This window comes from Cygnus olor, chromosome 3 (assembly GCF_009769625.2).
Source record: "Cygnus olor isolate bCygOlo1 chromosome 3, bCygOlo1.pri.v2, whole genome shotgun sequence".
Lineage (NCBI taxonomy): Eukaryota > Metazoa > Chordata > Aves > Anseriformes > Anatidae > Cygnus > Cygnus olor.
Window position 1 is genome coordinate 64,833,275 of NC_049171.1, and position 13,945 is coordinate 64,847,219.

At 37.2% G+C, this 13,945-nt stretch overlaps 1 protein-coding gene across 2 annotated transcripts in view; it reads right to left on the reverse strand.

Moving 5' to 3' along the window:
* Positions 1 to 172: 172 nt before the first annotated feature.
* The window catches only part of TMEM181 (transmembrane protein 181), a 34,823-nt gene continuing 21,050 nt past the window's right edge, over positions 173 to 13,945 (reverse strand). For both annotated transcript variants that reach the window (XM_040552000.1, XM_040552001.1), the window contains exons 8-17: positions 12,692 to 12,791; positions 11,841 to 11,971; positions 11,112 to 11,203; positions 9,855 to 9,912; positions 9,065 to 9,167; positions 8,922 to 8,973; positions 7,945 to 8,027; positions 6,746 to 6,835; positions 5,233 to 5,299; positions 173 to 3,990 (exon numbers count right to left, since the gene is read on the reverse strand). In XM_040552000.1, coding sequence (XP_040407934.1) covers positions 3,912 to 3,990; positions 5,233 to 5,299; positions 6,746 to 6,835; positions 7,945 to 8,027; positions 8,922 to 8,973; positions 9,065 to 9,167; positions 9,855 to 9,912; positions 11,112 to 11,203; positions 11,841 to 11,971; positions 12,692 to 12,791 — 855 coding nt within the window. In that variant the 3' untranslated portion in view covers positions 173 to 3,911. The remainder of the gene's footprint in view (positions 3,991 to 5,232; positions 5,300 to 6,745; positions 6,836 to 7,944; positions 8,028 to 8,921; positions 8,974 to 9,064; positions 9,168 to 9,854; positions 9,913 to 11,111; positions 11,204 to 11,840; positions 11,972 to 12,691; positions 12,792 to 13,945) is intronic.

The window sequence follows — 13,945 nt, forward strand, 5'->3', positions numbered from 1 at the left end:
AACACTCCCCCCTGCCCCAATTCTCTGGTGCCTCTGTGCTGACACGGCCTCCTAGATTCAATCCTTATATATGTTCAAACTGGGTTACTTGAATAAGAAACTACTCAAAGTAAAAATGTGTTTAAGTTTTAGTCATACACGAGAAGGGAAATAAAACCAAGATACGATATAAAGATATAAAACTTTATTCTGAGTATTTAACAATGCTTATACACATGAAGTCTTCCAAGAAACTCAGTACTCAACTTGCTTGAAATACTAGTTTTGCTTCATATTCCATACTAGGATGAAGTTTTCCAACATAATGGACTATTTGCTGTCATTAACACAATTTCTAGACAGAATATTTAACACGTCCCCATGCACACTTTTTCAAAGCAGCATTTAATTTACAGCTTCTCATTAAACAGAGCATTAATCTTACACATTTTATACCATTTTGGTACACAAAAATTCCATATTTTATCTTAATTTTACATATTTACAAACCTCTAAAATTTTTACAGTAATGCAATGGTTATTACTGGCACAAGCAAAAAAGTGGGCAAAAACTAGGTGGTTATGGATTCAAGGTTGTGTTTTGGCTCAGAGATAACCGATCAAAACCTTTTCTAGCTGGAAACACCTTTCCATTTTCCCCCCGTATTAGTTCGCAGGTCTGGTGGACTAGCTCTTCCTTACTGCACTGAGCCATATGCTTCCTTCCTATTCTTTGCCAGCCCTAGGAATTCCAACTGTATTTTTAAAGCAAACACTACAGAAAACCGTTGCCATTAACGGGTTCATCCTCAATTATAATCGATTTCTTAAAAGTCCATCTTGATCACAATGTACATGGAAGTCTTACAGTTATTTAATAGAAAGCATCTCCTGTAGAGCAGTAACGCTATATACTGCGAGGCCTTTTGTACACTTTTCTCATTTTACACAGCTCCGGGAGGGCTGGAGATACTGAATTCCTTTTAAGTGTAGCTAAAGGAAAGCCAGATTAGTTTCTTATCCAGATCTCTTCTGTTTTACCCTTAGGTTACAACATATTACTCAGCAGTGAATTTATGCCACCTACTCTGAAGCTGTTGGTAATCCATTCTGTAATATTCCTCAAATACTGTCTCTGCTTTCCAATTGTTTACAGATAAGGGGAGTAAAATCAAAATTTCTTGCTAGCCGAACTACCTGCTTCACTGCTTTTGCTTTTTGACTATGCACTGAATTTGATATGACAGTTCTTCAACCAACCTTACCATTACACTCTAGCACATCTAAAATACAAACCTATTTTGTATGGCAAATATTGCTTAAATATAATCTCTAAAAAAATTAGAAAGGAAGTTATTTTTGGTGAGATACTTATTTGAAGTGCACATTTCCCTATCTCAGCTCTCCTATTTTCATTTTGAATACAGTCATGTAGAAAAGTGAAGGTAGACAAAATGGCAAGTAAAATTGGCTGAAAACAGCTTTGAAAAATCATTATTTCACAGTTAGATTAGAAATGCTTTTAGTTAATGAATTCACAAAGCATGACACTATTTCAGGGTCAGCTGTAACAACCAACTCCAACCGTCATAAGAAGCAGTATACTTTGCACATTTGTCAAATCAAGTATTTTATCAATTCAAAACAGCACAGAAGAGAATTAATGAGAGAGATTTGAATACGTAAGGATCACGTAAATCTGAATTTTTGAAGACCTAATTCCTGTACTCGCTTCAATGGAAGTCAAAGGGGCTTGGGATACACAAACAGTGTCTAGCTGGCTGCAGAGTCTGACTGCAAATTCAAACAACCATACACACCAAGAAAATCATCTAGGGAATAATAAAATGCGAACGGTCTCTCCTCTTGTAGGATAAAAGATCATCCCCTATACTTGTTAAAAAAAATATCTGAAAATAAATGCTGAAGGTACAGCTTAGTACAGTTCACTGACAAAACCCCCACAAACTTGCATACCTCTGTAATGGTTTTCCTATATATTCTAAACTGATGCCAATTAATTAAGACATTTACCCCCCCCCCCCCAGCATTTTCTTTGTTTTAGCATTATTGTATAATGGTACTTTGGCTTCTAACAAATACATTATCTCTGTTACAGTAAGTTTTAAATTCCAAATATCCTCAAAGAATTCAGAGGTCTGCATTACACACACATACGCAATCTTACCACACTTGTCTTTAACAGATCACTGATTTAATCTGAACTATTCTTACAACAGCAAGGATGCAACCATATGAAGCAGTTCCTTTGGTCTTCTGTAAGCAAATTGCTCCCTGTGAGGTCTCTCTTTAATGCTCCTGAACAGCTACAAGGAGGTTATTGCAGCTGCTATGGCCTAAAATTGTTGCACAAAAGCAGAACACATCTACTCTTCCCCCCCCAATATAATTCAGCAAGTCTAGCAGGCCTTCATTGCACCATTCTGCTTAAACTAGTTCAATCATAAGCATGATTTACTAGTGTAAGCCAGCATCATTTTCTACCTAACATATTAACAGTACTTTTTACTGTCTTCTACAGCAGCAGGGCAGAGAGATTCTACAAGAGTAAGTTGAAGTTATGAATCCATTAAAAAAGGAAAAAAGAAAGACTTTCAGACAGGTCAAGTACTTGAGAACATAGAAGTAGTTAGAAACAAATAGCATCCACTTAAATACAGCGCCGAACAGTAGTGTGGGAGGATAAAAACAGCTTTTAAGCTGAGAAGCAGCAGCATTGTACTAGGAATAATGAATTCCCATATAATTGTTCCAGCACAGACTGGAATACAGATTGTAAAATGTACTTGTAAAAATTTCAAGCAGTAGAGGTGGCAACTGTGGTATGAGAGAGAAGTCTATGCACAGAACATGCTCAGAAGCTGTTACACAAGTTCAATACATGAGCAGCCAAGCAGATAACTGCCTATTAATACAACTTCATGAACAATTTTGATGTAGAAAAAGCCTCTAAAAATGAAATGTTTGGAAATATGAAATTGTACTTCTCTATGAAACTCTGTACCATATTCTTGTAAGTGTAACAATCTCCTCCAGCACACAATCACAAAAAGAAAAAAAAGTACTGGCTTCCTTCTGAGATTTGCTGCCCAAATATTTTCATTTGAGAGGGCTGTTTGAAAACAAAACAGAACTAACAAAACAGTTTTGCTGTGGTGATAAAGCATGTTATGAAACCTATGTTATACAAATAATTTTGGACCACAGACTATTTTGGCTCACTAGAACTTGACTACTTGCACGTATCTCACACTTAGAACATACCTAGTAAATCCCGTTAAATGAGTTAAAAGAATGGTTTTAAGACTACACCACCTCTTAGAAGGAATGGAAAGCTTGTGTTTTCCTGCATTTCTTAAAAAAAAAGGGGGGGGGGAACAGAGAGAAACCTAAAGCACATCGTTCCCTGCCTCCAGTTCAACTGACAATGACTAATGTACAAAATTGAAAGGGAAAAGAGGCACTTCATACAGCAGAGGACAATATACAAAGGAGCTAGCAAAATGCAAGAGATTAAAGACATTATGTTCTACATAATCCCAACGGGGAAAAAAAAAAACACCAAGCAGCAAAGAAGCAATTTTAAAATCAGTATATAATCAATGACACCTCGAAATTGAATTAGACTCAAAGATTTTAGTCCATAGACATCCTGCCATCAGACATTTTATAAGATGTGTGTAAATTTTGGTTTCTTAAGTTTCCAACACAACCTTTTCAAGCATTCTTTTTTTTTTTTTTTTTTTTTTTCAGTTTTAACTTTGTAAACAGAAACAGAAACAAGATGTCCTTCCTGGGATTCGGTGTTCAGGTAACAGCAGACTGTAAGAAAACCAAGGAAGTGGTCCTTCTAGGAAAACTTCATAATTGCTTTAATTCCAGCTGAACAAGTCTTTCTACATCAAAATCAATCAATCACTGTCCGACTCCTCTTTATATTTGGCTCTAATAGCTTGGCCATTCTGAAGTGGCATTTCTTCATAGTCACTCCTGTGAAACAGATTTATTTTTTTTTAACTGATCACCATGTTCTGAAGTTTTATTAATTCTAAACTAACCAGGGAAGTTCTAAAATGCACTGAAGCATCAAATTGTTACGTGAGTAAAAAGTTTGTATTTGTTTTGCTTCCTTGTTGGGTATATGAAAAATATATATGACTTCTCTCCAGAGACTGGTATATAATAAAATTTATCCCAGCAGCTACAAGTCACTACTGACAAGGATTAGAGTGCAGAAGCAGACTGGTACTACCACCATCTAACTAAACAAAGGCGAGCCATCTCAGACAATGCTAGTTGCTCTAGCACAAGCTTGTTCAAGTTAGAATCACAGAATGCTTTGGGTTGGAAGGGACCTTAAGGACCACCTAGCTCCAACCCCCCCCCGCCATGGGCAGGGACACCTCCCACCAGACCAGGTTGCCCAAAGCCCCATCCAGCCTGGCCTGAAACCCTTCCAGGGATGGGGCATCCACAGCTTCTCTGGGCAACCTGTGCGAGGGCCTCACCACCCTCTGAGTAATTAATTTCTTCCTTATATCTACTCTAAATGTGGCCTTTTCTCATTTTACTCCTTGTCCTATCGCTACAGTCCCTGACAGCCTCTCTCCAGCTTTCTGCAGTATTAACCCATCTTCACTGTTGAGCCACTTCAGTGTCCTTGGTAAAAGGTGAAAACATCAAGGGCAGATAATGAATTTGTTTGGTGTCTAGCAAAGGCAGACATGACCTGGATGGGTTTTTAAGTGATACTATAGTTTTTGTATTACATAAACTCACACATGTCCAGGAAGTTTTGCTAGACTTGGTTATTTTTATTTCAGAGAGTGATGGACAGTTAAGAAGAGCGAGCCTTTATCCTTCTCTGCAGCATTTCTGTATGAGCTGACCCTTTGCTAACTCCACCTGACTCCTGCGATCTTTCCCAACTTGAAAGGGATTCCTTCCCATTCACATCTCTTGCTGCCTTCACTCCGTGACCTACCAGCATCCTCATACTTACCCGTTTGTATCAGTGCCATGGCAATCCCTTTGAGAAACCAAAGAAAAACCAAAATAACACACATTCTCATTGCATTTCTGTTTCAGGATGATAAGGCTGTTTCTGTTCTTTAGGCGGCTTACTTTCACTAACAACCTATGAAGCCTTCAATTATTTAACAAATATGGAAAAGAACATTACAAAAATAACACGCAAAAAAAATCCTCTCTATAGGTATTCTATAATCTTACCCATAAATCACATCATCATCTGAATCGTTCAGCATAGAAAAAGCAGGATTGTCTTTCAACTGTGATTCTGGAAAATACAAATAAGGGTTAATTTAACGCATTAAATGTAGAAACATGGCTGCACTTCTAACACTGAAGCAACAGACTCAACAGCTTCAAAGGCAGTCATGACTACAATGCAACAAAAATATCACGGAATTCTTTCCTGTAAATTCTTCACCATTCAGCCCACAACATCGTGATGTTCTTAAGATTTAAGGAAATGAAATAACTCTCGCTTTGTATTTTTAGATAGATAATTCTCCATGTTGCATAAGCGGATTTCCTCTGTTGTGCCGTTTCATGTCATATCATTTCAACTTGCATATAATTAAGTCATGCTTCATTGTTCTGATTATTCAGAAGTTCGTACTTATTTAAAAATCATAGTCTTCATGAACTTGTTATAAAGACAGTAGACCAAAGTTGTAATCCTCTGTATGTAAGTCAATGACTAGCCAGTTGTTTTTCATCCTTGCAATAGATGAAGGAAGGACTTATTGTGAGATAAAAGGAAGCACATACTTTTCATTATCTATTTATGACAAATCCCTGTGCCCTGTTTCAAGACCACAATTTCTTGTATAATCTGTTCCTCCTGAGCTGCTGTTTGTAATAATACGCAAGTAAAATTCAATCCATCAATTTGTCAAAACCATCTTTTTCCTGGAAGGTTTTTACTTCATAACATCTGTAGGCTAATGCTTCTTGCAACCCTTTATCCTCACCCAACCGTTTGTCTTGTCTTTTTTTAACAGAAAAAGAGCATCTTTATGTAACAGTTCGATTCATCTCAACTCTAAGAAGTTTAGAGAAAGCACCAGCTCCACAATGCTACTCCTCATCATACTTCCCAGTATATTTTAAACTCAGTGCTTACTTAAAGCAGAGAATGCACTCTGTATGAATATTTATTTTACAGAATCTTTATCTGTTAGAGAGGAATAATGCTCCATAATCATCATGTGAATCAGATTACATCCTCTACTTAGGGAAGCAAAAAAAAGAGGGCTGTGTACCCCTCCACAGCATGTTCCTCCTAGTTCCCCCCACATTAGAGATCAGCTGAAGTCCTATTTTTCCATCACCCTGTTTTTCGTATTTCAGTCAAGTTTGTCAGCATATCAATATATTAACTTTATCGTTAGAACAAAGTATGAGTGACGTATTCTTGCTCCTTAAAGGCTGTCTGCAAGTCAGTTACAAGTTAGAGCATTATATGCAAACATATTGACTATAAACTTCATCAGAGAAGAGCACAAGAATTCAAGGCTAGCTAATTAGTTGCATACATTTTAGCATTCCTTCATATTTCCAATACTAAATCGCCCAGGAGCAGTGCAGCCTCTGTTTATGTCAACCCAAAGCAAATTGAAATGGTAATGAGGCAAGAAAAATATAAGGATATCACACGGTATGAACTAATATGCCAGATCTTGTCATGTAAGTTTAACAAACAGTTGCTTACACTCACCATACAGTGCATTCTTTGAGGGGGAATACACGAAGGCTAACGTGTAGAGATAGAAGTTCAGTAAACCATAAAATGATAAGAATTCTGCTGGTAGTAAGTGTCAAGGATTCTGCTCAATATAACTCCATACACATTAACTTTGGAAACAAGATCCAAAACATGTGTAAGTCGCTTCAACGGAAAGGATGTTTATCATACTAAAGTTTGAGAGTATGAATGACTAAACACAACTGCATTTTATTTTAATTTAATGACAACTAGTGTACTCAAGCTATTTCTAGGTATAGCTCTAACTGAAGGTAAATCTTTCGTTTTAACCCAAGTAAAATTTGCAGAGGTAAGGCCTACTCTTTAGTGGAATGCATGGTATAATTGAATAGTTCTACCTTCACTGCTAAAAGAAAGCTGAGTTAAGGGAGTGATTGGGTGAGAGGTTCTGTTTTATTATTATCATCTTGAAAATGGAGTTCTTGTGGGCATATCAGTTGAGAAGGAAGGAGAAGGACTATGTACACACAGAACTCAAGATGGGTTCTTGCCTTCACTTTGGGAATATAATAGAGGCTTTGCTTACTGATCTCTACTAGCTCCTAACACATATCTAAAGCTTATCAGTAACAGGATCAGTTGCAGTGACGTAGACAATTTCAGAAAGTACAATGAACTAGGATCTTACGGTTAGGATCCACAAATGTACTCTGTAATTCTATTGCCAACAGATATCAGAAATAGTCTCTCTGGAGACACTTAAATTCTCTGATATGACCTCTTCCACACGTAGACTGCACCAATACACAAACACATTTCTGGTGACTTCTAAACTGTTAATTTCTCAGGTATTTTGGTATACCCCTTACCAACTGATAAGTTGAATTCAAGCAGAAAATAGTCAATTTTTTCACTATAAATTGTTAAAAATGACTTGAATGCATGCATATATGGGTCTTCATTCCTTTTGAAGAGTATCAAACGCAGCTGTGGTTTATTTGGTGGAAACAAATTAAACTGAAACTCAGCTCATAATCTTTACAAATAGCCATTAGAAAATGATGACAAGAAACCTTGATCAAAATTGATTGAGTATCAAAAGCCCACCTAGAAGTCAAAGGACTCAGTCCTTAGGTACATCATCTTTAAGTACCTTCTAAATAAAACCTGATTAACATTCCTAGTTGAGCAGCATCACAACAAAAGGATATAATTCTGATAATGAGTTGATAGCTCAGCAACAAAGTTGTCCTGTAGAACTTGTGCTCCAAAGCGCAGATAGAGTATAACAATGCTGTGGGAAGAAAAAAAAGTGACAGCATATATACTGTGCCTTTAAACTTCAAAATTGAAATGGTAGCTTGATAGAACAGTATACCATAGAGTCATAGAACAGTTTGGGTTGGATGGGACCTTAAAGATCGTGTAGTTCCAATCCCCCTGCCATGGGCAGGGATACTTCCCACTACAACAGGTTGCCCAGGGCCCCATCCAACCTGGCCTTGAACGCTTCCAGGGATGGGGCATCCTCAGCTTCTCTGGACAACCTGTTCCAGTGCCTCATAGCAAAGAATCGCTTCCAAATATCTAATCTAAATCTACCATTTTTTAGTTTAAAACCATTACTTCTTATCCTCTCGCTACACTCCCTGACCTTTTTCCTATGAGAAAATTATTTTAAAAAGCCAGTCACTTATTGTAAGACATATTTTGCTTTCATATAGAAAAATACACCACGGTTGGTCTATTTTACATCAGATTTCATCAGTAAAGAAAATTAAAGAGTCAACAGCAATTTGAAAGAACTGCTTGAAGCATGGGTGACAAATACTAACAATAATCTAAGAAACTAATTCTAAACCTCTGCTTTAACTAAGTGAAGCTTACAAAGCTCCAAAAGAGATCAACAGTGCACTGCAGACCACTCAGCAGTACAGAAAACATCTCTGCTAAGTGAATCTCTTAAGTCTTGTACCGTATTATGGTGGTAGTAGAAATAACATAAAGCTAGCTTTAAGAGCCTTAAGAAAGGGTTCAAAAATTAAGAAGTGCTATACATAGCTATCATATCAAAAAGACATTTCTCAGTTTCACTGAAGATTTTTATTATCAAAAAAACATACTTATAACCTTCTTTTCAGGGCTTTGAAAGTTAGAGTATTGAGAAATGTACTCTGAAATGCCTTACCTAATGACAAGCACTATGAAGGTTAATGCAGTCAAGAACTTTAACCTGAGATCTGAAAAAGATCGAGAAAAGTTATTAGAGAATTTACACCTTTGTGTAGAAGACAACAGCCTGTTTAGTGAAGAACCCCAAAAAATACTTACCAACATAAGGCATGTTACGAAGTTCTGAACATGCCCTCACTATCAGGAACAAAAGGTAAAGAATGTATGTGGTTGCCACCACAAGGAAGAAGATTTTCATTCCCTATAAAAAGATTAGTAGTTTTTATTATTTAACAAGATTTGGCCTATTTCTCCTTTCTTCTTTTATATCCTACAAATAGAAATCATTTTCCAAAGCACAACATGGATTGGTGCATTTATTCAGGGAAAGTATGTTCATGAAAGGACGGCTATATGTGAAGGTAGGTTCTTGAGGAACATAAAGAAAGGATGTTTACTAGAAGAGGTCATTTTGTTCACTGAATTCACTGAGAGCTGAATCTCAAGGATTATCTAAAAACGGATTTCCCAAGAATGATACAAGAAACCATGTACATTGTATCCTCCCCTACAACAGGGAATTCTGAAATTTACTAAGACAGAGGATTTTGGCAAGAGTCAAGATACACAAAACTGACTTAATAAGAGGCTTAAAAAAATTGTCTTTCAGTCCCAACAGTCGTGAGTCCATGACTAAACTTCTGGTGTTGAGTCTCCAGACGCCCAAGGTTATTGCAAGACAATTACTGTTCTCATATGGGATGGAGCTCACTATGGCCTATGCATGATCTGAAGAAAAATGTAAAGTACACAAGGCAAAGTTAGACCACCTGGCCAGCATGTGATATTTTCTAAATTGCAGTATAGATTTCAATGGAAGAGCAAATCCCTCCTCATTTTGTCTAACTACATTTGACAATTTAAAAGCAAGGAAACATTTTTGACTTACCTGGAAGTTACCTGTGTCAACCCTGTATTGGTATGTAGGATCACGTACTTCATTGACGCTAGGAAAGATTCAAAATGAAAAAAAAAGGTTGTTACATCCTTACAAAAAACAAGGTCAAAAAAAAAAACACTAACAAAGAAAGCGTTTAAAGTTACTATACAAAGCTTATAACTAAAGATCTTGGCTGTATAAATTGGTGCAATGCCACTGATTCTAATGACAGCTTACATTACATGACATCCTCCTCCTTTCTAAACCTCAATTTGCAAAGAATATGGAGGATTCATTTCTTTATTATATTAGGAATAATTTCTTCACAGAGAAGGTAAAAGCACTGGATTGGGCTGCCCAGGGAAGTGGTGGAGTCTCCGTCCCTGGAGATATTTAAGAGATGTGTGGATGTGGCACTTATGAACATGGTTTACTGATGGGACTCAGTAGGTCAGGCTGATGGTTGGACTTGATGATCTTAAGAGTCTTTTCAAAGTAGATGATTTATTTTTCTACCTAATTTTTAGAAAATGCATAATCTTGTAAATACCCATAAGCCTTCAGGATTCAGTGTTTCAATGTTACCCTTGGTGATAAGAACCATACCTAAGAAATAATTGCTGTTTAAGCCTTTAATTCATACAAATTCTGCTGACAGGACATTAGTACCAGCATTCCCTGCTTTCATTGTACACAACACACAATGGCATGGAGAAGGCGTTATATATATATTGAGAAATAAAATAATAGGCAAACACTTGAGAGTAAAATGGTTCCAAAACTGAGAATTTTTTCTGTGTGGGGAATATTGACAACATCTTGTGAGTGAAACAGAGAAAGAGAAGAGAAACACTGAACGTGGCAAAATAAGTCAGTTTTGAGGAGGATCTGGCTATGCTCTGTCAATAGCAATTGTGCAGGTCGAATTGTTAAGAAAGTTTTGTCGAACTGCAGTAGTTAACTGCAGAGGAACTGCTGTTTCAAATACTAAAAGCTAACTGTAAGGGTGTGTTGTAGGGAGCCATAACCTACCGGCAAAGTAGCAATCTCTAGCTTTCGCTGTAATTTTTAAAACTATGTACTTCTAGATTGTCCATGAAGAATTGTTTTCAAATCAGTCACATTTTGAAAAATAGAAAATAAGAATTTGAACTCTACTCCTATACCACAAAGTATTAAGAAACAGGTGTTATTAATTATAAACAATCTTCTCATTCCTGAATAATTTCAGTTCATTACTTTTGCACCAAATTCTAAATTACTTACGTTTGCCATATTCCTAATGTAACAGAGGCAAGCCACAATAGTCCAACAATAAATAATTTGGGCAGATAGAAAGTTAAGCACTTCCTTTCCCCCTGTTAATAAAACAATAGTGTAGTCAAAGTGTGAACTCATATTTGAGATTTGATTCATTCTTGACAGAATAAAATAACTATTTTCTTTGTTTCATTCAAGATTAGAAGTAGATTAAGAAATTCATGTTCAGTACTTTTAACCTGCATGGTTAAGTGCAGAATACAAAAAACTGTATAATCGCTTGTGTTAAAGGCAAAATACAGGAGATTTGGGACATCCTATTCATAAGGTCCCACATATTTTACTGATATTGAAACTACTGGAATATGCTCCAGAATTACTATTTCTCTTATGTAGTATCTTATAGTCGTTTTTAAAAACAACAACAACAAAACCAACCGCCATCTACAACAACAGTAACCTTCAAAGAAAAGCAAAGCATAATGGTATAATAATTCCAAAGACTGGCTTGCAATAGGTTAGAGTGGATTGTCCCAACTATCTCATTTAGGTGCAATTGTCTCATGACAATCTACTTCACTTCAAATCATTTTAATTCTGTTTGTCACATTTTACTTTAAAATTAGAATGTCACTTTTCTTCCTTAAAATTGCTTTTACATTTGTCACTTTTTGAGAGAACTGAACAAACAAATACTGTCTTCTCAGTGAGTAGTAGATACTGTTGCACCCCTACCTGTACTCTTATACCATGGTAGACACAAAGCCAGAACAACAACAATGCGCACAGAAACAGCGACTGGAATAGATCATCAAGCATTCCAGGAAACCAACTGTTCACCAGAAAAGAAAGGGGAAAAAACGGATCTGTAATAAAGTAAGAAAAAAAAGGTTAAACAGAAATGAAAAAGCACACACTTTTTATTATGTAAAGTAGAATCCATCTTCAGAGGAAAGAGATTAAAAAAACCCACAGATTTTACAAATTACACCAGTAAATGAAGTTGAAGTCTGCTGTATCTTAAAGTAATTTGCAAAGGAAATGGTGCCTCCAGCAGCAACAGTCTATACTGTAAAACTAGTCTAAAATAGTTGCCTACATTTCTAGAATATTTCATGTTTTATAAGACCTTCTGCTAAGCCACTGTTCTTGGTGATAAACTAAAAATTACCACAGAATGACTGAAAGGCAAATATTCTTTGGTACTGATAGAAGTCCTAGAATTTGATGTACTTTACAAGATCAAAAGCAACTTTCATTTTTAAATAAAGCGTGCATATCTGAAAAATAAAGAAGTAAGGCTTATAAGTGCAGTTTCTGTATTTGCCTGATATGTGGAAGGTTCATTATGGTTGCAGCCTTCTACTCCAACCAGTTTTAAACAAATAGAGTTGACACTCACAGGAATGAAAATAATGAAATCTACCTATTGATTATGCCCTTAAATTTGATACACTTAAAAAGGGTTGCTTTTTATAAATGAGCTTTCTGAAGCCTTGCAAGTTCAAGGCCAAACAGCCTTGTCTCTCTTTCTTTTTTTATTTATTTATTAAAGAGCTTTTATAAAAATTCCAGGACACAACTACCGTTGTAAAGAAGGAGGAGAGGAAGGAGGATGGACATCCATTTCTGTTCAATACCCCAGTCTCTCATGGAGAATTTTCGTAGAGAATGTGCAAACAGACACTATAAAACAAACAAAACCCCACAATCTTACAAGGAAGGAAAATAGCTTTAATGGTTTTATCACAGTAAAGAGATACTACAGCACATTGCAAACACTATTTCACAAGTTCTGACACTGTTAACAGTATAAGAAGAGCCACATCTCCTAGTTTCTACTTCTGCATCAATTTTGCTGGCTTAACCCAATGCAAATTACCCTATAGCAAATTGAAAAGGAAACCAGCCACTAAATACTGGTCACACACTATGAACAACTTCCACTTAATTAAACTCACCCATTAAAAAAAATCCAGATACTACACTAACATTCACAGTTGCTCAGTGAGTGACATCACATATGTGAATGAAATGCTATGCAAGTATTAAGTGCTTTAGTACCCTTACTATGAGAATTCTGCATTTTAGTTGTCTGTTGTTTATTCTCCCCAAAAACTTCTATTCCAGGGGCAAAACTAGGAGAAGATAGATAATCTAAATCGCAGTGTAATTTAGGTTTGTAAGGGACCTCTGCAGGTCTCTGGTCCACCCTCCCACTCAAGGCAGTGACAACTCTGACGTTAGATGAAGGTTTATGGAGTTAAATCGAGCTGGCGACTGGTCACGAGTGGTGTTCCCCAGGGGTTGGTGTTGGGGCCCATCCTCTTTAACATCTTTATTGATGACTTGGATGAGGGAATTGAGTGCATCCTCAGTAAGTTCACAGATGACACCAAGTTGTGGGGAAGTGTCTATCTGCCGGAGGGTAGGAAGGCCCTGCAGAGAGGCCTGGACAGGATGGGTCGATGGGCAGAGGCCAATGGGATGAGGTTCAACATGGCTAAGTGCCGGGTCCTGCACTTTGGCCACAACCACCCCATGCAGCACTACAGGCTTGGGGCAGAGTGGCTGGAAAGCTGTGCAGAGGAAAAGGATCTGAGGGCGTTGGTCAATGCTTGCCTGAACATGAGCCGGCAGTGTGCCCAGGTGACCAAGAAGGCCAACGGCATCCTGGCTTGTATCAGGAATAGTGCAGCCAGCAGGACCAGGGAGGTGATCGTCCCCCTGTACTCTGCTCTGGTGAGGCTGCACCTCGAGTACTGTGTTCAGTTTTGGGCCCCTCAGTACAAGAAGGACATCGAGGCCCTGGAGCATGTCCGGAGAAGGGCAACGAGGCT